Source organism: Pelobates fuscus, chromosome 4 (assembly GCF_036172605.1).
Source record: "Pelobates fuscus isolate aPelFus1 chromosome 4, aPelFus1.pri, whole genome shotgun sequence".
Classification (NCBI taxonomy): Eukaryota; Metazoa; Chordata; class Amphibia; order Anura; family Pelobatidae; genus Pelobates; species Pelobates fuscus.
Genome location: NC_086320.1, coordinates 42,534,706 through 42,553,825, shown reverse-complemented (window position 1 = coordinate 42,553,825; position 19,120 = coordinate 42,534,706). Strand labels below are relative to the sequence as shown.

The 19,120-nt window shown below is 39.1% G+C and overlaps 1 protein-coding gene across 1 annotated transcript; it reads left to right on the top strand.

Annotated features, from left to right (window-relative positions):
- Positions 1 to 2,205: 2,205 nt before the first annotated feature.
- Positions 2,206 to 15,024, top strand: UTP23 (UTP23 small subunit processome component). Its single transcript, XM_063451126.1, has 3 exons — positions 2,206 to 2,540; positions 5,301 to 5,475; positions 14,478 to 15,024. Exons 1-3 carry the CDS (start codon positions 2,353 to 2,355, stop codon positions 14,835 to 14,837), a joined length of 723 nt encoding a protein of 240 aa, XP_063307196.1. The 5' UTR covers positions 2,206 to 2,352; the 3' UTR covers positions 14,838 to 15,024.
- Positions 15,025 to 19,120: the final 4,096 nt, after the last annotated feature.

Below are 19,120 nucleotides of genomic sequence, written 5' to 3'. Positions count from 1 at the left end.
ATCACTCGATCACATGACCGCAATAGGGGTCTTTGTATCTGCCTGCAGGGGGACTGTCTGTGCTGACAGGCAGTCTCCCTGCAAGTGAAAAATCCAAAATAAAGTTAAAAAAAAAAACAATCAGTGTAAAAAAAATTATAATATGTGTATATATATAATATATATACATGTATTATATCTATATATATAATATATGTATATGTATCATATATATAATGTCACACTAAGTGTATTTTTATATTTATATATACGTATATTAATATAAAAATACACTTATATTTAAATTACACACGAATATATACAATATATATAATAACTATGTATATGGTATATATATTATTATAAAATACAAATAATATGTTAATAAAAATAAATAACAAAAAATAAAAATAATTTTTAATAATTAAAAAAAAATTATATATATATTCAATTTTATTCTAACAGTATTTTGATATTGATATATATATATTTATATCAAAATACACTTAGAATGTAATGATATATATATCTATGTATAAATAAATAAATAAAAATAATACGAAATATACATATGTCCACATACAAAATTACATTAATAATTTCATAAATATACACGTAGACGTCAAATATATAAATATGTATATATATTAAAATTCTACGTGCATATTTATGTAATATTTTTACCTAATTAAGTAATTTTAATGATTGCAATTTGAGGGACCTGCCTGCCAACCCAGGCCAAAAGTCCAGATAATTTAATTTGCTAGCACTGTGCTTAACCCTGTAACTTTCTATGACACCCTAAATCCTGTACATGGGGGTACTGTTTTACTCGGGAGACTTCGCTGAACACAAATATTAGTGTTTCAAAACAGTAAAACATATCACAGCGATGATATTGTCAGTGAAAGTGAAGTTTTTTGCATTTTTTCACACACAAACAGCTCTTTCACTGAGGATATTATTGCTGTGATATATTTTACTGTTCTGATACACTAATATTTGTGTTCAGCGAAGTCTCCTGAGTATAACAGTACCCCACATGTAGAGGTTTTATAGTGTTTGTGAAAGTTACAGGATCAAATATAAGGCTTGATTTTTTTTATTGAAATTTGTCAGATTGGTTAGGTTGCCTTTGACAGCGTATGGTAGCCAAGGAATGAGAATTAGCCCCATGATGGCATACCATTTACAAAAGAAGACAACCCAAGGTATTGCAAATGGGGTATGTTCAGCCTTTTTTAGTAGCCACTTAGTCACAAACACCGGCCAAAGTTAGCGGTTTTTGCATTTTTAACACACAAACAAATATAAATGCTAACTTTGGCCAGTGTTTGTGACTAGGTGGCTACTAAAAAAGACTGGACATACCCCATTTTAAATACCCTGGGTTGTCTACTTTAAAAAATATGTACATGTTAGGTGTGTTTCGGGGATTTATGACAGATAACGGTGTAACAATGTCACTATTGATACATTTAAAATATATATATATTGAAACAGCAATTTCCTACTTGTATTTATAGGCCTATAACTTGCAAAAAAAAGCAATAAAGCATGTAAACACTGGGTGTTTTTAAACTCGGGACAAAATTTTGAATCTATTTAGCAGTTTTTTTCATTAGCTTTTGTAGATAAGTAAAAGATTTTTCAAGTAAAAGTCCAAAAACATGTTTTTTTTTTTATTTTTCACCATATTTCATTATTTTTTTTAAATACAATATATGACATAATATAAATACTGGTATGTAAAGAAAGCCCTTCTTGTCTTGAAAAAAACAATATATAACTTGTATGGGAACCGTAAATGAGAGAGCGGAAAATTACAGCTAAACACAAACACCACAAAAGTGTTAAAACTGCTCTGGTCCTTAACGTACAAACATCGCAAAAACAGGCCGGTCCTGAAGGGGTTAAGGGGTTAAGACCCAGACCCTCGCATAGTTCTCGTCTAATTAAAAATAGTGCAATACTACCACTTCTGTTTTGTGTCTGGATTACTGTTTAGTACTACAAGCTGTACCCCCCCTTTTGATATATATACATAAATAAATAAAATAATGAAATGTTATTACATATAATACATTGGGTACATTTATTTAAAAAGTGAAATATAAAATAAATAAATCAATAAACATAAATAATGAATAATAATAATTTTATAGAATGCCCTTTTAAAAGAACATTCACACAATCAGTCTCCCTCCCGGCATGCACCGCTCCCGCCCTCCCAGGGCTGACCATCATAGACCAGCCAGGCGCTCGATCACGTGACGTCATTGCCAGGCGACACAGCGAGGGCACCACGCGCTACCGGAGCCCCGTTACGTCACGTGTTCCCGGTGACCGCCCCCCCCAGCCGCCGCCGCCGCCATGAAGATCAAGCGTCAGAAAACCGCCAAGAAAACGCTGACCTTCTACAAGTACAACTTCGGGCTCCGGCAGCCGTACCAGGTGCTGCTGGACGGCACCTTCTGTCAGGCGGCTCTGAAGAACAAGATCCAGATCAAGGAGCAGCTGCCCAAATACCTGATGGGAGAGGTGCAGCTCTGCACCACCCGGTAAGTCAGCTTCAGCCACAGGGACACCACCTACCGCCGCATGGCCGCTGCGGACTACATTTCCCGTCATGCTTCTCTGGCCTTTTAGCTGGCCAAGCATCATGGGAAATGGAGTCCCCAACATCTTTCTCTTAAAGGCGCATCTATCTTTGGCTCATAATCTGCTTTCCATTAGCATGTGGTTATATAAATATATAATGATCAATTATAACACACTGTCTGGGTGATATTATTTATATATATATATATATATATATATATATATATATATATATATATATATATTTGTACTGGATATTCCTTGCACTCAGGCTGTAGTTTAAAGGACCACTATAGGCACCCAGACCAATTCAGCTTAATGAAGTGGTCTGGGTGCCAGGTCCATCTAGGGTTATGCCTGCCTGCTGTAAACATAACAGTTTCAGAGAAACTGCTATGTTTACACTAGGGTTAATCCAGCCTCTAGTGCACGAGTACTCAAACTCTGGCCCCTCAGATGTTGCTGAACTACAACTTGCATGATTCTCTGGCTATCTAATTCAAAGAATCATGGGAGTTGTTGTTCAGCAACATCTGGGGGGCTGGAGTTTGAGGACCCATGCTCTAGTGGCTGTCTTCCTGACAGCCGCTAGAGTCCCCTTCCTCAATCCTCAATGCGAAAATCTAATTGAGGACACGCTGACGTCCATAGGAAAGCATTGAGTAATGCTTTTCTATGGGCGGTTTGATAGCGCGCGTGGCTCTGGCTGCGCATGCGCATCTGGAGCTGACATCGGTTTGGGGAGGAGAGATCACCAGCCCAGAGGGAGCCTGATGCTGGAGAAAGGTAAGTGGCTGAAGGGGTTTTAACTGCTCCAGTGCTGAGGGAAGGGCAGGACCTTATAACCCTATAGTGCCAGGAAAACAAGTTTGTATTCCTGGCACTCTAGTGCTCCTTTAATTAAAGTGCCGGGTGCATTCAGCAGGGGTAACAAAATGTAGAAAAGCTTGCAGTCACGGTCTTCTCCATTTAAAAAGTCAAAATGTATTGAAACAAGTTAAAAATACGGACCAACGTTTCATTCCCTGTCTGGGACATTCATCAGGATCAAGGATATGGTAAAACCCAATTAATCCACCATATATAGCCCAGTGAAATAGGATAATTGACTTGCCTTGGTTGAACCGTGTACTGCCACTGGCGTCCCACCGTGGAAAGTGTGGAATAAGCTCCTCCCCTACGTGCCGTAATGACGCGATCTCTGCCTAGGCGACAGCAACAAACTATGATTGCCACGGCAACCAGAGACGCCATATCGGGGGAAACTTTTCTGAAATTGCTATGTTTTCAGTTAACATCCCCAACTTTGGCACTTTATTTTTTTTTTATATAGATTAGTCTTAGTACAATATTTGTCTGTCTATTTTTTATGGCTTTAAACATAATATAAGGCCTGCTTTGTTTGCCCTTTTGGACCACAGCACACTCATTGCCCGATGAAAAGCTTCCTCCCATATGGAGTCTCTGGTTGCCGCAGCGATCATAGTTTGCAGCTGTCGCCTAGGCAATAGAGATCGCGTCATTATGGAACGTGTGAGAGGAGCTTATTCCTCACATGCATACTTTGTACGGTGGGATGCCGCCAGCGGTGCACGGTTCACCTGGGGTAAGCCAATCTTATTTCACTGGGCTATATATGGTGGGTTACTTGGGTTTTAACATATCCTTGATCCTGATGAAAGTCCCGGACAGGGACTAAAACTGCTGGTCTGTATTTTTAACTTGTCAATACATTTTGACTTTTTAAATAAAGAAGACCGTGTCATGTGTCCTTAAGGGGTTAAATAACTGTTAATTTTAGCTGGATCAGCACTAACTGTCTCAAAACTAGAAACAAAGTGAGAAAATGACTAGCCTTTTAAGGCTTCTCCACAAACTCATAATGGGAGTATAGGGTCATCCAGTAAATTTCTTAAACTAATGGTAGCTTTATTAGACTGCTTGTTTTAGCCCAGGATTTGCCCTGTTCCCAATCTAGATTAATGTAAATATACCAGGGTGAGAGTAAATACCTTATTGGTGGGGGTGTCCAAGACCAATAGACACAATATCTGAGGAGTAATAGACAATCCTAACAAAGGTTAATTAGAAAGTGTGTAGGACAGGAAGATAAAAAGCCTCTCTCCCTGGTAAGCTAGCTAGATAGTTAGTAGAGACAGAATAAAGAGTTGGAGATCTCTGACTCTTGTGGGGCTCTAATTCTCTTGTTCACTCTTCACACTGCGGCCGTGTTCTTGTGCGTTTACATGAGACCTGACAAATTAGAACAAAAATATTTAAATCTGCAATTAGCTCTTGTTTGAATTGGAGACTTGTTTTATTCCATCCGTGCTCTATTGAACTAAATGTCGCAAGGTGTCTGTTGCTTCATCACAACTTGTTTTCAGTGAACAGCCCCCAAGACATACAATTTACTGTTTATCAAGTAGACCCCTATGTAGTATCATCATTGTCTACTGAAGCAATGCTGCCATTTCAATGCCTAAGAATGAACACATTGATTTCTCATTGACATTTTTTTTTCTGTGATAAATAATGGCCTCTTCATTTATTCATATGGCCGATAGATCCAGACCTTGCTGGACATGTTCATTATTCTAAGTAAAGATTGCTTTCTGAACACAAGGAATCATTCTATCGGCGTATAACAGACAGTGAAATATTTCATTCAGTGCCGAGCTGCCCAGGAATATAACATTGTTCTTTTTGTTTCTTTTCAGCTGCGTTCTAAAGGAACTGGAATCCTTGGGGAAGGAACTGTACGGCGCTAAATTAATCGCCCAAAGATTTCAAGTGAGGAGTTGTTCTCATTTCAAGGATCCTGTCAGTGGCTCAGCATGCCTTTTATCCCTGACGGCAGACAGCAACCCGCACCATTATTTCATTGCCACGCAGGTATCTGTGCGAAAAGCCATCTGCAAACAATTTGTGTTTCTGGATGTGCCGTCCTGCTTAGTTACCTGATTTGAGTTTAGTTGCCAGGAAGTAGAGCAGCTCTGGGACGAACTGTGCATACTGTGGGTGAGAGACGTGAGCTACACACGGTGGAGCGATGCTTATTTGTGTAGTTATTATTCTTATTTAAAAAGTGCTAGTTCACCGCAGCTCTGTGCAATGGCTGACTGAACAGAACAAGGCTTTGCAAAGAACTGAAAGGATTGAAAGTCACATAGGACAACTATAATAAAAGCGATTTAAAATTGGAAAGAAATGTTGTTTACACTTTCAAAAATGGGACTGTGTGTGTGTGTATGTATATATATGTATATATATATATATGTGTATATATATATTAGTATGAAAAGCACTCCAAGGACTTCATATAAGGTGAAAAAATTAACTTGGCTTTATTCTGCAACAACCAACAGTGATCGACGTTTCAGTCCTAGAGCAGGACTTTCAGGACTTTCATCAGGAACCTGATAGATAGATATAGATATAGATATAGATATAGATATAGATATAGATATAGATATAGATATAGATATAGATATAGATATAGATATAGATATAGATATAGATATAGATATAGATATATATATATATATATATTGTAGAGATGATAGCACTCTCAGGACTCCAATTTAAGATATAACTTTTAATAGCTTACAGGATAAAAAATCAACGTTTCAGTCTGCTATGCACAGACTTTCATCAGGACTAATACATACAGTACAAATACACACTTATATACAAATAAGAGAACAAGCAATAAACTTACCCACCACCGGAATTAACTCCCACTCCCTGTCTGTCCGGTCCGAAAAACGCGCGGATTCTGCCTTAGGTCACGTGTGCGTACGTGATGTCATCACGTGGCGTCGGCGTCATCGTCACGTGATCGGCCGGGAGGGTGTTGCTATGCGACCAAAGTGTCCATAGCAACTAAAAACAAACATCAACATTGCTGGAAGGACTTTAAACGTCATGTGTCTAACGGGCATACCCCACTCAATCTGACCAATCCTCTGCACTAGCGAAAGGGTAGTACACCTACAGTCTTTGATAAGGTATATACATTAAAGCCCAAATGTGCAGGCAGAGCATGTAAGACCATGTAATAAAAAAACACAACACGAAACAGGCATCTAAATCTAAACAGAGAGGAATAGAAGGCCAATAGGATGATAACAAAGAAAACATAATTATCCTGAATGGACATAGAAAGCACTAATCAGTACTGCCTATGCATATTACCGCAAAATAGATAGCATCGGCTTTCACCCAACAACACCCCTAAGTGTATACATAGACCTATTACAGTACACTACTCAGGGAGAGAGCCCCTTACAAAATCAGGGATAACTCCCAAGTGTAGAACAACGAGTCAGGTATCATGGGTGAGTGCCTATCCCCCTGGGTGGGCACAGTCTACCATACTGCTGACTCGCCGTATAGGCCAGATAAACAAAATAACTACTGGAATAGATGCCTATAAACCATAAACGGGACTATTCCGAGTGCATACAGATTATGTACACTTGCAATCAACACCCTCCTAAAACAGGGAAGGTAAGCATATCAGGTTGCAGGGAAATGCTGTATAACACACAGTACTATATACAGAAATACCAGGGGTACACACCCTAGAATGCAGGGGAGTTGGGGTGTATGCCTATCCCCCAGGGTGGGCATCGCCATCCCCACTCAACCTCCGCAGGGTAAGCAGGTGCACAAAAAATCATAAGAGAGATAAATGTCGATAATGCAACCAGACGTAATCCCAGGCGCCAAAGTGGAGAGCCCGGATAGCCCAAGGCTCCCCCACTTCCATGGCAAAGGTCCCATGGACAAAAAGCCTCAGGTGTCATAATGGTCTTATACGATGTAGCGGACCCTCACAGTAACCTACATGTCACCACATGCTGAGTAATAGAGATGGTGCCACAACCCATAGGATGGGCACCAGCCTCCCACAACAGACAGTATCAGAGTGAACATATTCAGAAAAAGTATGTCATAGAAAAGCAGACAGTGAATACTTCTCATTCAACCCATTGAGAGAGAGAGAGAGAGAGAGAGCGCGCGCGCGCCCGGACTCTGGAGTACCAAAACTGATAAAAAAAATGGTAACCAGTATGGGAAGTTGACAGAAAACAAGATCCTAAAAGTGAAAAAATTAGAATAAAATCACGTTTAACCCCTTAAGGACCAAACTTCTGTAATAAAAGGGAATCATGACATGTCACACGTCATGTGTCCCTTAAGGGGTTAAAGAAGGTCAAGCAGAGGTGAAATTGAGATGTAGTAAAACCGCTATGGGCAGGGCTCTTCAAAAGCTTGAACTTTAGAAAGAAAGTATTGTGTGAAAGTTGAACAGAAGTTGGGTCAGGAGAGCAATAATTTGAGGAGACTATCCTAGTTTCCTTGTAGAAAGGGCAAGTAAGAATAAAGGAGATTTAAAGGGGGCACCGTGAAAACCATAACCACTGTAACTAACTGCAGTGCTCTCAGCCTATTGTTGCCATCCACAGTTGAACAGGCTAATGTGAAAGTTCATCAAGCCACAACAGAGAGGCAGGGCTATAGCCAAAACTTTTTTTTTTTTTCTTTTGTCGTCAATTCACTTACATGGGATAATGCCCATAGACTCTTTGCACTGTAATACGTTCAATAAGCTGTAGTGGCTTATAGTGCATAGTGTGGGGTATTAAGGGATTGTTGAGGGGAAACTTCGTGCCAAACGTCTGTAGATTCTTTCTGACAGGGAGATTTTTTTTTTTCCTGAGAAAGATGATGCACTGTATGTGGAAGATGATCGTTCTCTTAGCGTTCTATTATCATTTTAGCAAACACAGTTGAGGATATGGCTGTAATATAGCACTATGTACCAGTGTGGCTCTTTGCTTCACAGTGCTGGTGTCCTCCGTCCCATGGTGACCTATACACATTTTCCTTAACCAAGGATTATTGTAGCAGGTTTGATGAAGTTCTGGTTTAAAAGGACAGTAACGTAATCATGGTTTCTGAAGATACATTGGTTTTGGTTTGTGTATAACCGGTTGATTCGGTGACACTAGATGTTACTTTTAATTGTTCAAAGGACTGCTGCTTCTCTCCCATGCAAACCTTTATAGCAGTAAATGCTATCTAACCATTTGTCTCACGTAAGATCCCAGGTAATGTAATACACTGTAGTTGCAGTACCGCAGATCAGCTATCACTGGTTTTTGTGTGAGCTACATAAAGCAACAATGTGATGTTTATCTTAGTAAATAGGTAGTGCTGTAGAACAAAGCCAGATGGCTACTGTCACCAATGAAACCGTGGAAGATTTATAGCAAACCATAACAGAGATTACCGTTGGGATCCTTTTATTGTGTCATGTGTTCAATGCAGCTCTGTGCAGTCTCTTCCTATAGAAACTGATCATCTCCGAAGCCCTGAAATCCGTTACCGGTTTCCTTTTATAAAGCTGGTTTAGAATTGAATGTGTGTCTTAACATTCCAGAAGTCAGTTTATTTTGTGGGTATCGAGATTGTGACCTGAATATATTTATAGATGCAGCAGGTTTTCTTCCCTGACATCACTGATTATTTAAAGCCGCTCTGTCACCTTCTGAGGTCTTTGTATATTTTGCTAAGATCCCAGATGGTGACTTTGCCCCTTGCAGTGAGGTGGCCTCAAGGTGCATTACAAGGAAGTTTTTATTTACGTGAACCTGCCCCTTGCAGATAGCGACATCTTCTTTTGCGAGGTGCTATTGACCTTCTGGCATTTCATTGGTCAGGAGCCAATGTCCGTGCTGGCAGTTATTTCCCCTCAGTCGTCACTAGTGCCAGCTGAGAGCATGACAAAAGCTAGCTCCACCATTTTAAAACGTAAGAAAATTACAAAGTAGCCCCTTCTTGACTGGGTTGGCAATTGCACTGCCGATGCAATGTTTTTAAGCATTGTAATAAATATTTTTTATTTGGGAGTGGTGGAGTGACAGAGCTGCTTTAATTATCCATGTTTGTAAGGGTTTCAAAATATTGATTGGGTCAGATAAATATATTTGTAGCCTTTTTTAACCTCTGTTTTTATGTACCTTTTCTAAAAGTCTACATTTTATTTTTACAACTAAGCTTAACTCATAGACCTATAAATTATGAAAGGAAGAAAAAAATTCTTATGTGGCATTTTGCTGTTAAGGCACTGTGTTTGTTTAGCCGTCTCTTAAACTATATACTGAAGTAGGACCCACATTACATCTGTCCCCTTTTTTCACCATTTAGCACTGTGCTGCTCTGTAGTCTTGTTTCATCTAACTGGTATTTTATTTAAAGAGCACAACATGTTCCTTGTCTTTGTGGAATAGACAGATAGTTAATTGGAAAGATTACAATTTGACATGTTGAGACAGTCGATCATTCCATAGTGAAATGGCTAGGGAAGACCTTGTAATCTATAATCAAATCTTTAAAGGAACAGTCTATGGTTCAAAAACTTAGATGTATTTTTAACCTTAGTGTCTCTGTGAGGGAGAAAGAGTATGTTAACCCTGACCGCGGGCACCTGGCTACTTAAATGGTGACTAAGGCGCTATAGCTGTAGGAATACACATTTTTATTCCTAACACTGTAGTGTGACTTTGAATTTACCTCTAATCCAGGGGTCCTCAAACTCTGTCCCCCCCCCCCATAGGTTGCTGAACTACAACTCCCATGATTCTTTGAATTACATAGCCAGAGAATCATGGGAGTTGTAGTTCAGCAACATCTGGGGGGACGGAGTTTGAGGTCACCTGCTCTAATCCAATGCAGCTGCTCCCCTTCTTCTAACACACAAAATTAATCCCTGTATGTAAACTCCCACTACTCCTGGGCAACATCAATAACTATGATAAGCATCAGCCCCAATACGTAGTTTAAAGAGTAAAAAAAAAAGTCGCCTGTGCACTATCCCATATCCCTACGCACATTTAAATAACTGAAGGTTTTGTACAGGGTTATTAACTAAAGTGAGAATTCCAGGTGGATTAAAAGTGAATTACAAATATAAGCCAACATAGATCAATTGGAGAGGCTCTCCAAGTGATCTATGCTCTTAGTTTGACTATTTTGGCCTTGATTTGAAATTCACTTGGAATTCTCAATTTATTGAATAACTTTTAGTATCACTCCAGTGGCAATTCTTTTGGCCTCTACATAGAAAAACTTGCATCTAAACGTTATCCAAAACTAGGTACCCTGTACAGAAACAAATCCTGCCGAAGTCCTACAGTAAAGGAGTCCTATTGTACAGCAAATGCTGATGCCAATTATTGATTATGGGGATGTAGTATATGCATCTGCACCGCAATCCCACATTAATAAACACAATACATTGTATAACTCGTTCTGCCGATTTGTGCTACAATGTAATTACAGGACCCACCATTGTGACATGCTAAAATAACTAAACTGGCTGTCGCTGGAATCCAGACACACCCTTCATCTTTCCAGCATTGTGTTTAAGAGCTTTTCTGGGAAACTCCCGCCCTACCTGAGCAAAATGCTCTCCTCGGTTGTTTCCACCTCCTATAACCTCCAATCCAGTACCAGCACTTTATTTAATCTACCTCAATACAAAACTAAAGCGGCCCAATCCTTCTCCTACAGAGCACCGCAATTGTGGAACGACCTCCCGCACACTTTAAAATCTTCCCGAAGCCTAAAATCCTTTAAGAAATTCCTCTCTACATTCCTCAAAACAGAATGCACGCGTTATGGTTGATTATATATTTCCTACCTATTCTATGTTAAATGTTGTATATATTATGTATTTTATTGTACCATAATGTATCAATGCAATGTTTTGTGGACCCAGGACATACTTGAAAACTAGAGAAAACTCAATGTATCTTTCCTGGTAAAATATTTTATAAATAAATAATTAAAGTGTAAGCTCACCTTCCCTGACAAAGTTAAACTCTTACTTGAGTCCTACACTAACAATTCACCTTGCTGCTTTTCAGCCTAAAGGTAAAATCTCTAATTAGACAGAAAGGGGTATTTTTAATGGGGCAGGTGATCTTACAAATTTGACTTTTAGCTAAAAACAATGAACCTGAATTGTTAGTGTAGGACTCGTGTAAGATGACTCCCTTGATGGGCTTATACATTAATTCTTTCTTTATATTTACGTATTTCAAAAGAATTTTTTATTTTTTTTTGTGCAATCATGTTCGGTAAATTTGTGTAAACCATGACCCACTCTCAATATCATAGAACAGAGGAGACCTCAAATGTGTCAGTCTAGCACTGGATATAAACGTTGGCCTATTTGCCCAGTTTTACAATTTTTCTGTAGAAATGATTTGTATACATTGATTTCATTCCTTTCCACCGGGCTTTATCTGACATAGACATTGTCTTGTGACCGTGAAATATTTTTGGTGAGCACCGAACAATTCAGGCGCATCAATTAGAATGTTCTGTGTCTTCTTGTGATGACTTTCTGTTATCCACACATTGAATCATAATCCTCTCTACAAAATGCTAATGCAAGCTGTACAAAGCACTGTATTCTTCCCTAAATGATAATCTGTTCTGTGTATCATATTTCCCCTGTGCTTTAATCCATCGTAAATTCATTAGCATACTTGTAAGACTAGGATGTAAAAAAACCAAATGTTTGTTAAATATGTGTTACGCAAACCTTACATAGTAATGTAGAATGGAAGGAGACTCTGGTCCATCAAGGTCAAGTTGTCACACATCCTTTTCTTTTGGTCTATTTTTTTTAATTTTTTTTTTTAAAGGTTCCATGAAAGATCCTTATTTAAAGAAACCAAAGGTTAAGGAGTATTTCTATAGGTAATATTGTCTCTTTAGTTGGCTACTGCCAATATCTCACTGGTTCAAGGGATAGGTATTCATGATACAGTTGAGAACACTTGAAATATTATTATTACTCGCATTTATTACGTGCCAACAAATTCTGCAGTGCTGTTCAATTGGGGAGAAAGACAGTACAGTATAAACAGACCAATACAAATGTTAAAAAGAGTGCCCTGACCGTGAGCTGAGGTCTAGCCAATGAAACTCTTTTTTTATACAGAGTACTTTGCAAGATAGCTTGATGACTCACATTTAGGCAAATAGTAGGGGGGAGTATTTCTGAGCAGTGGTGCTGCCGTAGTGACCAGAATTAATACGCCATACAAATTAAGGAGCAGCGCACACACAGAAAATACAGTTAAAAATGTTACAGGGCTTAAATCGCCTATCTCCACAAACAAATAAAAAAACAAACTTAAAACAGTATTTTTTTATTTATTTTTTAAATAAACTGTAACGTCCTACTTCCAGAGATGAACTCTGTATGTAGATGTTAACTGGAGAGAAAATACCTAGAATGTATATGCTCTTAATTTGAACGCTACACACCATGTGATAGTTGTGGTCAGATATCGAATCCAAAGCCTAATCGGCTATACCTCCGACTACTCAGGTATAAAGATTTGTATATATTTTTTCTCCAATGTCCCTAACTTTCAGACTTTATTGTGTGATGTCTATGTAGGGGGATTGGATAGTAGAGAGTCAAAATTAGTATTTTTTTCTAGGATACAGGGAACAGGAGGCTTAATCTTAATACCAATAACTCAGCAGAGGAATATAGTGAAATACTATTGAGAAGTATGTGTTATCTCAAAGTCTACAATCTCTCTTGTACTGGTTTATGTCAATATGATTCAATAGAAAAATCCCCGTGAGAGGTAAGTACACATATAGGTTTGATATGATTAAGCAAAAATAGAAGCAAAGTATCTATGTATGTTTGACTTGGACATAGTCACACTTTTACAATGTTGTAACACAAGGAATGTGTAATTGGCAACAATTGCTTGAACCCTCTAGCACAGGGGTTCTCAACCTTGTCCTCAAGGACCCCCTACCAGTCCAGGGTTTAGGGATTACCTGGGTGTGTCTAAGGTGTTTAGAAAAAGAAAAAAAAACACCTTAGAGTCTAAGGTGTTTTTTTTTTTTTCCCCTTTTTCTAAAGTAGCCGGGTGCCAGCCAAATGTGCTTAATGTATCCAGAAATTTCAAATAGAAGTTTATTGTAGAGTCATTTAATCCTTTTAAATGACTCTACAATAAACTTTGGACTTTTATACCAAAAAACGTGAGTGCAGATATATATATATATATTCTACGTAATTATTTATGTAATACTTTTACATAATCAGGTCATTTTATTAATTACAATTTGCAGGACCTGCCTGACAACCCAGGCCGAAAGTTCAGGGAATTTAATTTGCTAGCACTATATTTAACCCTGTAACTTTCCAAGACCCCATAAAACCTGTACATGGGGGATACTGTTTTATTCGGAAGACTTCGTTGAACAGAAATATTAGTGTTTTGAAACACTAAAATGTATTACAATGACGATATCGTCAGTGACATTTTTTGCATTTTTCACACACAAATGACGATATAATTGTTGTGATATGCTGTCTCCTCCTCCGCGACGCTCCTTCCTGTTCTTCCGTCGGCCGGTGGGCGAGACTGATCCCGCCCACCGGCCGAGGAGACCTAATGCGCATGCATTAAGGAAGTTCCCTCTGGTGGCTGTCTAATAGACAGCCACTAGAGGTGGAGTTAACCCTGCAAGGTAATTATTGCAGTTTATAAAAAAACTGCAATAATTACACTTGCAGGGTTAGGAGTAGTGGGAGTTGGCACCCAGACCACTCCAATGAGCAGAAGTGATCTGGGTGCCTGGAGTGTCCCTTTAATTATTATAGCCCTGAATATCCTGATTTTCTAAATAAAGTTTCCAGATTTTCTATTTTTTATTTTTTTTTAACAACCCTTACTTGCAAGCTCACTAGACAAAGTCTGCTCATCTTTTCATCTGTTCTTACTATAAAATAACTTTGTCCTCTGCTATAATTGAAATAGTTTGCTTTCCTTTCTTAACAGGATCAGGAATTGTTGACAAAATTAAAGAAAAAGGCTGGTGTCCCCTTGATGTTCATTATTCAAAACACCATAGTACTGGACAAGCCATCTCCTAAATCTCTGGCACATGTTCAGACTGCCCAGACCAGCCAGTTAGTACCGGTACACCAAAAGAAAAATATAGAGCACCTCAAAGAAGAACAGGGGGTGGCAAAGGATTCTGAACGCAGAGGGAAAAAACGAAAACGCGTAACTGGTCCTAACCCTCTAAGCTGCATGAAAAAAAAGAAACAAATTGCACGGCCGCCTACAGCGCCCGCTCCGGGACAATCCAAAAGAAAGAGGAAAAGAAAGCGAAACAAGCCAGCAGGGACAGATTAAATATATCACAAGGCCTAATGATATTTTTATATTAAAAAGAGACTGTTATATTTTTTTCTCCAGGCTAATGGACACGTTGATACATCTATGTGAATAGGCACAGTTATTACTATTTAAACTTTTTATTCTTTTTTTTTTTTCAAGGAATGACCTGTCACATCAAATAAAATAACATTTCTTTATTGTGTTGTTTTTGCGTTTTTTTTATATATATATATATATATATATATTGAAAAAGACCCGAGATGGGGTCGAAACGTTGATTCATTTTCACATTTGTATACCACAACTCAGAATAAAATTACCACTTGGATGAAGACCTGTGAGTGCACCTTTTTTCCTATTTTTTTCTATATATTGACGCTAAGGTTGCACCCAGGCAGACTGCAACGGTATATTCATTGAGGGGTGAGTGCCAAGAATATCTTTGTGTGTGTGTGTGTGTATATATATATATATATATATATATATATATATATATATATATATATATATATATATATATATATATTATTATTTCACTTGTCTCAACAAGCATTGCTGTTTTTTTTTTTTGGGGGGGGGGGTTACGTCTTAAAATGTAGTATTTTTATTCTTAATTACAAACTGAAATGAATGATTTCCAATTTATTACAGCGATTTAGAATTTTTCCATATTAATTTTTTTTTTTTTTTCCGTATGATTTCATTTTTTGTTAAATGCAAACAATATCCATTGGCTATATCCTTTTAAACTGATTCATATTAACAGGACATGCATCACTTGACACTTGACAGAAAATTTCGATCTGCAGAACTTTTTTTTTTTTTTTAAAGAACTGATTAACGATATTAAACCACCAATTCCAATTAGTGGCCATTGCAGTATTAAGAAGTGTTTTGTGTGTAGGACTTTCAGTACTGAAAATTCCCCGTTACTCGCCTAACTGAATTTTAATTGATGAAACTGGAGGAGTGTAGATAAATGACAAGTTAAAATATGGCTGTATAAACACTGAACACAAACAATAAAATGCTCGCACATGGAAAAGCACATTGATTTTATGATTTATTCAGCATAATATCAGAAATGGTTCAAAATTTGTATTTTTTTTATTTTTTTTAAGCCTCTAGGAGTAACAGAGTTTAAGATGCGAGGGGCCCTTGTTCTTCCTGTGCAGGCCTCTGGTGATGTAGTTTCCACTGGCAGTGACATTTGTTGTAGCTGAGGGGTTATTCAAATGCTGTCATGCTGAAGCTCACATTGTGCCAAACGTGCATTAGCCAAGACCAGAGCAGCATTTAGTTTCTGTCTAGCTGTTCAGTCAGCACATTATATGGATACAGTTGTCTTCTGTGTAAGAAACCTACTCCTCAAACTGCATGTAAGGCTTTATGGAAGCAAGTGATGTATTCCCTGGAACATTAAAAGTCCAACAATGTAAGTGATACCTATTGCTAGGCTTGTTACATTGACTATCCTAAAAGGGCATGGGCCTCTTATTGGAATCAATGAAACTCCCTGAGAGTGGTTACAGGCTCTCCTCATTATGAGCATTCTGAATTAACAAAATCATTGCAAAGCAGCAACATAGACCGTTCACATTCACTACTAAACAATTTAATTCGATGTAGCCTCGTAGAAGTGGACAGTTTGTTAAATAAGTATGTAATGCCAATTCTCTTACACTATGTGACCAAAAGTATCTATGAATTATTGAGTCCATGTGCTTCGGCCATTGCTAACCGGTGCATAAAATTCATCATGAACTCTCCATAGACAAATATTGGAGGTTCTATGGGTTGTACTAAAGGGATCAGTGACCCGCAAACGTGTCACTACCCATAGAATGCAACCAATCTCTCAGGCCAACTGCAAATGCTATTAAGTGGAAGTGAAAGACCTGCATCTCAAGCTCTGACTGTTCACCTATCATCTATTCTATCACAGACTACAGAGTTCCAAACTGCTACTCGAGGCAACATCAGCATAAGAACTGTGTGTTGGAAGCTTTATTTGATGTTTCCACAGCCAAGCAACCGTGTGGAAACCTCATCAACATGTGGAATACCAAGCGTTGGCTGCAGTGGTGGAAAGGGCTTTGCCACCGGACCATGGAGCACTAGTAACGTTCTCTGGAGCCATGAATTACATTGCACTGTCTGGTTGTGGAAGAATGTAAACCAGGAAATTCTACCTACCGGAATGTATATTGTCTACTGTAAAGTTTGGTGGAGGAGGAACAATGGAGTCCAAAATTCTGATTATGCCTATGACATACCCATTAAAGCACACACTCCACTTCCATCTATAAATATGGTTGAATATATGAACAATAATATCCTTTTTCCTGGAACTGCAGCACCCTGCAGTACCCCTCTCCCTCCCATCCCGATCCCATGTTGTTGAAGGGACTAAAACCCCTTCAGTGAGTTACCTGAATCCAGCGCCGATGTCCCTTGGCGCTGGGTCAGGCTCTGATGTGGAATTATTAAAAATTATCATTGTACTTGTATTGAATTATTGTACTAACTCCATTTTAACCTTATATTGTGACAATCCTCCATTTTGTCCTCCTAACCTGACTTCTTCAAATCCTCCATTTTGTCCTCATGACTTAACTTGTTCATTTTAAAACTACATTACGTGACTGAACTTCTCAACCCAATTAATATAGTAGACAAAGACTGTGTTTTCCTACAAGGACAAATGCCAGGAGGTGCTGGGTACTCCTTAAGACTTGCTGGCTACTCCTTAGAACTTGTAAGATAGTATAGTTTGAAGGCCACAGAACACAGTAGTAATGAAATGTTCTATTCATAAGAGACCTTGCACCTGGACATGAAGTCTGATATTATTGACCGTGTAAAATGACGCTTAGGACCCCCTTATCCCCCCCGTGTCCAGAATAATCCCACCTCTGATGGGTGGGCACGGGACTAACCTCTTAATTTTATGAACCAATAGGTAAGATACTAACCCCGTCACTTAACAATTAATCCAATTGATGATGTTTATTTGCTGATATTCTAATAATCAATGATGACGCAAAATGCCTCTTAAAAGGGCCTGCGCGCCCGCTTTTACCTCACTTGCCAATAAACTTTCTCGAAGTTATTTTAACCTGAACCTCGTGTGTCAGACTTAATTACTTCAGCGTATATACGCAATTTAATTTTATTGATTTGGACAGGAACAGATAGACTTTGAACATTTTGGTTTACTCTCAAAAAGTACCATAACAACTTGGCGCCCAACGTGGGGCATCGGGCTATGTCCGGCCGGTGAGCCGTCCTAAGGAAGACAAGGGTGGACGGAGGAATCCAGGGGGAAGGAAGGGAGATTGATCACCTCCAGATACACGGTAGAGACTTCTGCAGAGCCACCGGTACGTTCCGGCCCCTTTGATTGACCCGTCCACGTGTCTGTGACTGCTTCCCGGGAGGACATCAAAGACAGGTAATATCTTGCCCGGTGTCTCGTTACTCACTTGTTTACCTGCATTTTAGTCTATCTGTTGCCTGGGTGTGTTTGAATTGTGTTTGAATTGTTTGCCTGTTTCCCCATTTTGAGATAAAGGGGGGGTGGACCTGCAGGGGATTTGCCTGGGGTTCTGTCTTGCTTGTTTTCCCCTTTTTGGGATAAAGGGGGGTGGACCTGAGGGGACTTGCCTGGGTCTTCAGTGTGTCTGTCTATCTGTTTGTATTTTACCCCTTTTGGAATAAAGGGGGGTTGACCCGTGGATGTGTTCCTGGGGGGTCTTCTGTTGCCTGTTTTACCTCTTTTAGGAACCACGGTGCTGTGGTTGTAAGGAAAAAGGGGGGTTGACCCGTGGATGTGTTCCTGGGGGGTCTTCTTTGCCTGTTTACTTCTTTTAGGAGCCTCGTGGCTGTGGCTGTAAGGAAAAAGAAGTTTGTGGAACTGTGGGATCTGTGTAGAATCATAGTTTCCTGTGATCCAAGTTTGTGTCACTTTGATAGCCTAGCTAGCTTCACTGTGCGCGTTCGGACTATCCAGCTCTAGTTGAGTTGGGGACGTCCTGACCCGGACCATCCAGCTCTAGTTGAGTTGGGGACGTCCTGACCCGGACCCTTCGGCTCTAGTTGAGCTGAAGGTCCACTGATTATTTAATTGTGGTAGGAGACCTAGCCTTGTGGCAGGGGACTTTGTTTCCTGGGGGAATTCAGGCAGGTATTGCTTGTTTTTCGCATCACGTGGTAGTGAGACTTATAAAGTGGGTTTTATAGGGGCACTACGGGAGTGAGGATAGACGTGGCCACATTCTTGTGGACTGCAGAGTAGA

Bases quoted from the DNA above. Each gene is read 5' to 3' on its own strand.
- UTP23 (XM_063451126.1), top strand. From the start codon at position 2,353: ATGAAGATCAAGCGTCAGAAAACCGCCAAGAAAACGCTGACCTTCTAC. The intron at 2,541-5,300 runs GTAAGTCAGCTT...GTTTCTTTTCAG, and splicing joins GTGCAGCTCTGCACCACCCG to CTGCGTTCTAAAGGAACTGG. The intron at 5,476-14,477 runs GTATCTGTGCGA...CTTTCTTAACAG, and splicing joins ATTATTTCATTGCCACGCAG to GATCAGGAATTGTTGACAAA.